At 41.2% G+C, this 9484-nt stretch overlaps 1 protein-coding gene across 1 annotated transcript; it reads right to left on the reverse strand.

The window, feature by feature from the left end:
- Window positions 1–287: 287 nt before the first annotated feature.
- rnf223 (ring finger protein 223) lies at window positions 288–5784 on the reverse strand. The gene is made up of 2 exons (XM_088364843.1): window positions 5488–5784; window positions 288–2020 (listed from the first exon to the last, which is right to left on the reverse strand). Exon 2 carries the CDS (start codon window positions 1944–1946, stop codon window positions 1233–1235), a length of 714 nt encoding a protein of 237 aa, XP_088220969.1. The 5' UTR covers window positions 1947–2020; window positions 5488–5784; the 3' UTR covers window positions 288–1232.
- Between the last annotated feature and the right edge of the window lie 3700 nt (window positions 5785–9484).

The following is a 9484-nucleotide window of genomic DNA, read 5'->3' on the forward strand; positions in this document are numbered from 1 at the left end:
GTTCATTTTGGGAGGGTGTTTTAGTTAATGACTGTTTTACAATGAGAACTTTTCCATGATCATATTCACATCACATGGTTGCTCACGTCACACTCTGTTGACTCTGCTCCCGTGACCGGTGGAAGTTTAATCTCACTATCACCACAATTGACTTTTAAGGCTTGTAAGGTCGTGAACAACTTTATCTTTTTGACCTTTTAAAAGGGAAAATATTAGAATTCCAACCTCTGGTGTGCGTGCGCATGTGTGCGTGTTGGCATTTTAGAAAGAATGCAACAAAAAGCAAGTTTATGTGCACCAGACTTATTTAATAAAGTCAAAATATTAAACAATGCAAAATCTTCAAATTGTTGCTTTACAATGAAAAGCATGTCTTATAGCTTTTTGAATTTCTTAAAGAGACAGTGTGTAGATTTTTTTTGGGATTTTTCAGTATTTATTCACTAAAACACCCACTTTCGATAATGTGCAAAAAATACCACATCAATGTACATTTTTTAATATTGTAGGTCTCGTAATTTTTTTATGGTGACATTGGCAATCTCTAATTCTCTCACATGGATTGCGCCTCACCGTACAGGACACACATGTCTTTCAGCTACGGATATTCAAAGGAGACAAATTTGCTGGGTCAATAGTTTGTAGTACAAAGACAACACACGTTACCTGAGGGAATATTACAAGTTGTTTGCTTGAGACATGTGCACTCAGACACCCTAGTACACGTGCTTCAAAATGCACACACTTCAAACTAAGGTCATTGTATTCTATTAGTTCACCACTAGATGGCAAAAGATATTCACACTGTCCCTTTCATTAAATTTCTTTGTATAAAATGTGTACATGCTGTGCTCTTTAAATTCTACAACAGAGCTACTGAATATTATTAATTCATTAATTTCCTTCATGGGATTAATAAAGGATATGTACGTAACTAATTCTTTGAAAATTTTGGAAAAATTAGCCTTTCATTGAACAGCAACAATATGCAGAAAAAGTATTATTTTCATTCTTTCACAAGGAGGTGTCATCATGGAGTTTTTTGTTTGTTTTTTTTAAGAAAAAGTCTTTTCGACAGCCGCCTTCTGTGGGCATGTGCTCCATGACTGAAAATCGAATGTACAAGACTGTGTACATCACACGTGAAATTATTTACAAAATATTTCCTTCAGGAGATCACTGATGTGATCCACAAACTGTACACAATCAAGTCCAATCGACCATGTTGGTGTCTAATGTGACAGACGTGCAGTCACGCTGAGTGCCTCAAAACTGGGGAGTGTCGTCGCGGTGATGGCAGTGCGATTGGGGCGGTTCATCTGCATACATCGCATGTTTCCGGTGCTGAAAACACACTGCAGTGGCCACAGCACCACAACGATCAGCAACACCATGAGCATCACAAAGAGTATCATCCGCTTCCAGTCTGCCAGCCGGTCCAGCCGGCCTAAATTCTGAGGCGGGGTCTGAGCGGGGGCACTGCCCCCCTTGTCGGCACCAATATCGATGCAGATGCACAAGGCCGAGAGGCTATCGGATGCCGGCCTGTTGCTTTTGTAACACAACTTTTCCCCGTCTAGCCACACGGGCTCCTCCCGCTGCTGGTGGCCGGGCAAATTGTGCAGCATTTCGTGGTTGCTGGGCAGAGACGGGGGTCCCCCCTCAGGCAAATCGGTGTTTTGGCGGCAGAAAGGGCAAAAGAGCTGCAATGTCCCCCGATCGGCGCCTTCTTGCTCAGCCGGCGAGATCGCCATGAGGCGGGAGAGGCACTCCAGGCAGAAAGTGTGGGTGCACGCTAACAACTTTGGCGTCTTGAAGACATTGTCGTAGGTGCTGTAGCAGATAGGGCACTCCAACTGGCTCGCCACGGACATCCTCTTTTGGGGCTCACTGGCTGCCTCATGGTGCTCCGCCTGCATGTGCCAAATCTGCACGGATTGTTCCATCTTCAGGAATCCACTCCAAACTGCTGCGATTTGCACTTCCTCCTCCTCCTCCTCCTCTTGCCGCCTCAGGGACCCTGAAGGCAACAAAGAAAGTGGCAGTTGTTAGTTGAGTAGTACACATTCTTTTGATGACACATCATTCTGGGTCGTGCCCAGTTGAACGTGTTCTTGTGTTCTTTCTGTTTGTGAGTCATTAAAATAGAGTGGATCTTGGTTTGAGCCAACAAAAGTTCTACTTATCAGGATGAATCCTTTTAGGCCATTGTGATGCAGCTGGGTGTGACATAGTTAGCTGCCCGCAGGGGATCGGTCAAAATAGGGCGCGACGAGTCACCATAAATCATGGTGGGGTAGGACTTGGCTTTAGGGTTACCGTTTGGTTCACTCGTGCTAAAGTCGGGGACGTGAAAGGAAAACAAATTGGCCAACGAACCCACATCCACATGTGCTAGTCTGTCCGTTGTGTATAAAATATTTGCTGAGATCACTTGTTCCAAATCCATACCGTTTAGAGGACCCTAGTTTGGGGGTGTTATTTGTTTCCCCCCTTCCCTTATTATTTTTTTTTTTTTGTATTCCACCCAGCAGACTCCATCTGGCGTTACGGTTATGTTTCTGTTGCTTCCAGCAAGCCTTTCTTTCTTTCGGGACACTCGGCCCCGCAGCAAAGTCCATGCTTGTTCTCACTCGCAATCGCTCCATCTACCCTTAGAATTCCCGCTCTGCCCTCTCTTTCTTTTTTTCTTCCCCCCGAGATAATTCTACATCTCATGACAGTTGGCCTCCTTCACCAAAGGCAGAAGGGAAGGATGAGTTATCAAAGTGTGTCGCCAAACATTTAACCGGTGGCTTCTGATTCTTACGTGAGCCGCTGTGCAGCATTGAAAAATGCATCTAACCTAGTTAAGATATGACCAGAAAAATCACAATGACTACAATCATGAACACACAGAAAGCCCATAAATGAATGGAACATCACTGAAATATCTGTGGGCCCATTGAGACCCTCACTAAAGGATGGTCTGAGGTTCAGGTTTGAAGGTTCAGGTGGGCAAGCAGTTAGTGCAAGTGTTTGTGGTGGTTTTTTTTTTTTTTTTTTTTAATTAAATGAGTGTTTCTGAACAAAAGACCTTTCTTCAAAAAGATCCAGTGAAAAATTTGTAATCGCTGGCTTTGCGACTTCAACTTAGGCTGGTGCATTCCTAATTAAGTTTGGTTCGAATTCAAACAATTGCAAGCAGCATTTCACAAAGAGAAGATATGAGATATGGGGCGTCTTTTTACAAACTATACTCTCACTGTACAGTGCTCACTAAATAAATAACAACACTGGCTTGTGTTGTCCCAAGCTAGCGAAGTGAAAGCAGTTGTGATAGCAACGCAGTCTGACCTTTGATGCCATTCGATTAACACAGCTTACTTGGACAAACAGTAAGGTATCCCTGGCAGCACATGACACAAGTTGGAATTCTCCACTTTCATGTCATATTCATCCTTTGATTTGAAGCCCAAATACTTTTGGAGGGGGCTGTGTATGAGTTCCTCCTAATGCTGGATGAAAAGATCCAATCTTCTGGTCACGGTAATGGAGGCTAGCACAATCACTTGTTCAAACGTTTATAAATTGCACCTTTGAAGATTGTGTTATCTTGTAAATCAGTTTGCATATGCTTCTATTGGATCTAATGGGTAGAAACTGGAATAGCTCTACTTTGGTCAGGCAACCAAATAGAATTAATCACAGGTATCAAAATGTCCCACAATATCTTCTGGCTGTTATCGTTGGCTGTCAGCCGAGGCTTCTTTTGCACTCCGGTGCGAACGTTCACAAATGCTTGTCGTATTTTAACTGATGTGTTCCAGTGGAGTCGGCGTGGCTGGCAAAGCTTTTGAACACATGCAAAAAACGGACATACTTGTTCACTATCAAAAGGCCTCCAAGCTGTGGGCATGCAAATCAATTCGGGTCGCAAATGTGTAATCGCGTTTTCTAAAGGGGGAGATGGTTGCTTTAAGAATAGCAACGAAGACAAAAAAAAAACAACTATGTTTTTACTTGGGCCAAACTGCCGAAGGGTACACAGCAGTCAAATATTAACTCTCAAGAGTTTAATCCCTTTGAGTGATAATGTTTTGTCTTATCACCTGCACATCCTGTTGTCTGTTTTCCTTGTGCCACTGACCTACAGACACACACTTATGATCTTTTTTTTTTTTTTACATTTCTTTTATCTGAGTCAACTGTCAGTTCAACTGCCAAACGTGAGGATTACCGTTGTGAGGTGAAGGCACTCAACCGGCCAGTTTTCAGGGCTTTTGAAACCTGATCCGCCCAATTGTTTAAAGAACCTCAATTTAAGGGCTACCAGAGGAAGACAAAAAAAATAGGAGCTGGGTTTGCACAGTGTGCATTAAATCAACACAAACCAGTCAGTGGAGCTGAGCATACTGGTTGAGCGGGCAGAAAAATCTTTCAAATTTTAACATCAATACAAATGGGTCGTGGAAGTGCAACTTTAGGCCGCTTAAACACAGACATGTTAGGGAGCAAAAATAAAAATGTTATTTGTATGGCAATGTGAGTCAACCATTCTGCTTAAAAAGTTGAAATGGGTTGTCGGCTCTACTGTTTTATTACTGCTACTTTCATTGCTCTAATTTATTATTATGTTTATTCTATGTTTTTATAAGTATTTGGGGTTAATTAGAGGCACTTTCAATTGTGGCAGATGTGTGGCGACCCCTATTTAATGAGTGCATATGATTAATGTGTACAATTTATGACTGGTAGGTAAGCATAAAATTGCAGGAACAGTGCAAATGTACATCACGTTTATACATTTATGATTGTTTGTTTGCCGGCTTCATAATCTGGAAGTGTTGCAAAGATATATGACAAACACACAGCCCATAAGCAGCAAGACAGCAAGCCTTTGTTTATATTCGCTGTAGCATCCAAAATGGTTGACGATGACATCGTGAGATGTTGTGATGATCTCAAGCCCAATTAGTTTTTAGATCATTCAACGTATAGCATGCTTGTAGTGAACTCCGGGATTCAAATCTTTGCTAGATGTATCCAGGTATACTTTGGCTTCCTCCCACACTACAAACACATGCACGTGTGCCCATTTTAAAAATCATGTTCTAGTTCTTATTCTATGGTTATAATCACACTTTTCCTCTGCTTTAACTAGTGCCCTGTGGTGGCATCTCAAAACAACATGGAGTTTGTCCTTTTGATGCTCACTAAGCTGAGGTCTCACAAAATGTGCTGTCCTTGTATGTCACAAATGCCAAGGTTTGTTTTGGTTTGACTTACTGTATGTATGTGGTAAATGTTTACTGAGACCTTTAGTTGAACTGGAGATTGCACCACTTTTGAGGCATTCGATTTTGGAGATTAGGCCTATATTGTAACTCTCAGCATACGCAGTTGCATATTTAAACATTTGTGATACATTTAGAAATCTGAATTAGAGTTGGGAAAAAAAAATGGAACGAGGTAATTCCAATCAAGATGTGATCAAAAATATTTTACCTGGAAGTAAAGTGTCCACTGGTGTCCCTTTTTTCCCCTCAAGGAAACTGAAGAAGAATATTTGTTGTGCCACCAGTGTATAGTCTTTCTGAGTTTGGTTCCCAGATCAGGCCAGTGGAGGTGCGAACGTGTGCGCGGGTGTGTTGTCCTTCCTCCCGTGTGTGTTTGTTCGTCGTTACCACCTTGTCCTCCCTGACAACTCCCCCCTTTTATCTCTTTATGCAAATGCATCCAAGTGTGTCCCGTCCTTGAGGCAGGAGGCGAGGACGGTTGAACATGAATCAACAATTGTTTCCCACTATCAATTCAACCGCACCTGCCCCACCCCGTTATGCTTCTTAGAAGGAAGTTTATTCACACTGCGTGTTTTTTTTTCATAACCCAATAAAATAACTAACCCAATAAAATAACTTGTTTTTCCTGCCTGCTGCTCAGTACTAGCAAAATCAAATGATCAAATTTGAAATATATTTGTTGTATTCTCTTCCATTCTTAACAGAGGAGTGTAGTTGCGCTACCTAGTGGAGAAATTTTCAATTACACCACTTAATAAGATGCCAGGCATCCATCTGTAGGTGTATGAAAACAAAACTGGGGATGGGTAACAAGACTGAGTCAACCTTTGTGTGAGTTCGAATCTATATTAATGTTGCTACAATAAGTTCCTCTGAGGACCAGGATTGAAGACCCCTGTCCTACACCATCAGTGACTCACTACTAAAAGCCTTTACCTACAAACATTCCTGACCTTACTTTATGGTAACCACTAATGGCAATAGCATGTTTGATTAATACTACGGCTGGGTTATTTATTAACCCAATCTCAAATCATGCTATGTCATATCAGCAGAGCAGTTTTAGTCTTGCTGCATCACAACTGCTTTCAGGAACAAGTTGAAAAAATGTCCCGAGTTCCTCTTCCTGGAACACCACAAGCTTGGATGAATGACATGTTTCATCCTGACCATACTGATAAGCTTTCTTTTTAATGGGATGCACGTGATAGTCCGGACTGTAAAATCTCCACGTCATCTAGTAGCATCTTTCTGGCTGGCTCCAACTTGCCCAGGAGGACCCTAATGAGGACAATGGCTAGAAAATGAATGGAAGGAACACACAGCAACTGCAAGAACTGGAAAGCAGGAACCATATTGCTTCTTAGAGATGGTAGCGTTTCAATTAATAGTATTCTTTAGTATTCTGTATTCTTTCTATAATATTTTTCGATATACTATGATTTTATCTGATCCAATCAGAGTCTGAAGAAATGAAGAAAGGTGTCTTTTATCCCTCATAAGTGTGACAAAACAAATCATCAACACAGTATGTTTTTTGTTGTTGTTTTTGCGCACACAGTAAACAGACAAAAGTGGCCTAGACACCTATAGTGATTATAATCACTCATGAAACTACAAAATGTTTGGTCCAAACAAACATGCAAATAGAGGACAAGTTTACGAGCTATCAAGGCTGGAGTGTGCCGTTTACTGTAGATTGGTTTTAGGTCATCGGATTATCTTTATGACTCACAATACAAGACATATTTTCTACCAAATAAAGTTTGACTCTTCGTTACCACTAGTGATGTGCATTCCAGTTCTTTTAAGTGAACTGAATCTTTAGAATCAGTTCACTCAAAAGATTTGTTCAAACGAATCGTTGGTCGAATCCCCCCCCACACACACACACACACAATCCTTTTTTTGTTAACAATTCCTTCAAAAGAACGAATCTTTTCAGTGAACGAGAGTGAAGTGATTCGTTCTTTTTTCAGTTCATATGACTTCAACCAGTAGGTGTCAGGAATGCCCATTGAAACTGGTGCCACCTCGCCGTAAAACAAAACGAAGAAGAAAATGACGTAACTTCCCGTTCACGAATGAGTCGTGAATTGCATTTGCCGTTCACCAACGAACGAATCTGTGAGTGAACGAATCAGCGAGTGAGTGATTCGCATTTCCAGTTCATCGCGAGAACGGATCAGTGAGGGAACGAATCCTGACTTTCCTGTTCGCGAACGAGTCAATTGATCAACTGCCTTCTTTCCCGTGCATCAACGGATCAGTCAGTTGAACGTGTTGCGTCTCCCTCCTGGCGTGAACTATGTAAGCCAGAACGTAGATTTACAATTTGCCAAGGAAAGAAAGAACCACTCACTGAAACACCACTTTTTCTCCAAGCTAACGGCTAGCTTTATTGCATGAAGGGATGCGCCGTTATGCAACAACGGGGAGATTATGCTTCTCTTTGGGTAATCTTGATTTTATAACACTTGTAGTAGTTTTTAAATAACGTGTATGCATATAAACGCCTAAATATTGTTATCCAATATATCTACTGCAATTTCACATTGGATGAAATTTGGTTGGTTGGTTTGAAATTTACTTTTATTATTATTATTATTATTATTATTATTTATTATTATTATTTGAATACACATTTATGTTAAAACTTGTCTGGTGTTTTATACCTTGTTTTTATATTCGCCAATTAAAACATAAAATTCAGACATTTGGTTAACTGCTTTATATGACAACATGTGTAGGTACACCTCATGGACACTTCAATAGGTACACTACACGAGGTAAAAGAAAGAATAAATAAATGGTTACATACACGCATTTTCTCACCCCTGGGATTGAACCAAGATCTTACCTAGCAAGAGCCCATGTCACTAACCAGTCAGCTGTTTTGACATGACAAGCTATAGTTGTATGTACTGTTTTGCACTAGTGATGTGCATCACAGGCCAATAGGGAAAAAGCTGTGACAAAGCTTTGAGCTGTGACATCACTTGGACACTCCATTAGGTACACCCTCGTTAAGCGCACCTGCGTGAAAAGTTTTTGGTCACTTTCACGTTCCGCAGGAGCTAAAACTTTTCACGCAGGTGCACTTAACGAGGGAATCACGCAGACACTCCATTAGGTACCCCGCCATTTTCAAGTGTACCTAATAACAGGCCACTTTATTAGGGAAATATCATGGTCAAAGGTCACAGGTGTCAAGCTCTCGTCCTCAGGGCCGCGTTCCAACATGTTTTCCAAATGAGCCTCGTTAAGAGCACCTGCGTGAAAAGTTTTTGGTCACTTTCACGTTCCGCAGGAGCTAAAACTTTTCACGCAGGTGCACTTAACGAGGGAATCACACGGACACTCCATTAGGTACACTGCCATTTTCAAGTGTACCTAATAACAGGCCACTTTATTAGGGAAATATCATGGTCAAAGGTCACAGGTGTCAAGCTCTAGTCCTCGGGGCCGCATTCCAACATGTTTTCCAAGATTCACCTCGTGTTATTTCCCTAATAAAGTGGCCTGTTATTAGGTACACTTGAAAATGGTGGTGTACCTAATGGAGTGTCCGTGTGATTCCCTCGTTAAGTGCACCTGCGTGAAAAGTTTTAGCTCCTGCGGAACATGAAAGTGACCTAAAACTTTTCACACAGGTGCGCTTAACGAGGGTGTACCTAATGGAGTGTCCAAGTGATGTCACAGCTCAAACAGCCAATCAGGAGGTGTGGGTGAAGGCGGGTGTGGCACTTTTCACTTTCACTTAAGCTTTTTCCCGATTGGCCTGTGATGCACATCACTAGTACAAAACAGTGCATTTAACCACAGCCTGCCATGTCGAAACAGCCGACTGGTTAGTGACTCGGGCTCTTGCTTGATAAGATCTTGGTTCAAGCCCAGCTACGAGAAGGTGCTTTTATTGTGCAATTAACCCTTTATTTATTCTTTTTTTTCTTTTACCTATTGAAGTGTCCATGAGGTGTACCTACACATGTTGTCATGTAAAGCATTTAACCAAATGTCTGATTTTTATGTTTTAATTGGCGAATATAAAAACAAGGAATAAAACACCAGACAAGTTTTAACATAAATGTGTATTAAAATAATAATAATAAAAGTAAATTTCAAACCAGCAATCCAATGTGAAATTGCAGTAGATAATATTGGATAACAATATTTAGGCGTATATATGCATACACGTTATT

The sequence above is a fragment of the Syngnathus floridae genome, chromosome 2 (genome assembly GCF_059516105.1).
Source record: "Syngnathus floridae isolate MCC-2025c chromosome 2, RoL_Sflo_1.0, whole genome shotgun sequence".
Classification (NCBI taxonomy): Eukaryota; Metazoa; Chordata; class Actinopteri; order Syngnathiformes; family Syngnathidae; genus Syngnathus; species Syngnathus floridae.

Coding starts and splice junctions, on each gene's coding strand:
- rnf223 (XM_088364843.1), bottom strand. CDS start 1,946: ATGGAACAATCCGTGCAGATTTGGCACATGCAGGCGGAGCACCATGAG.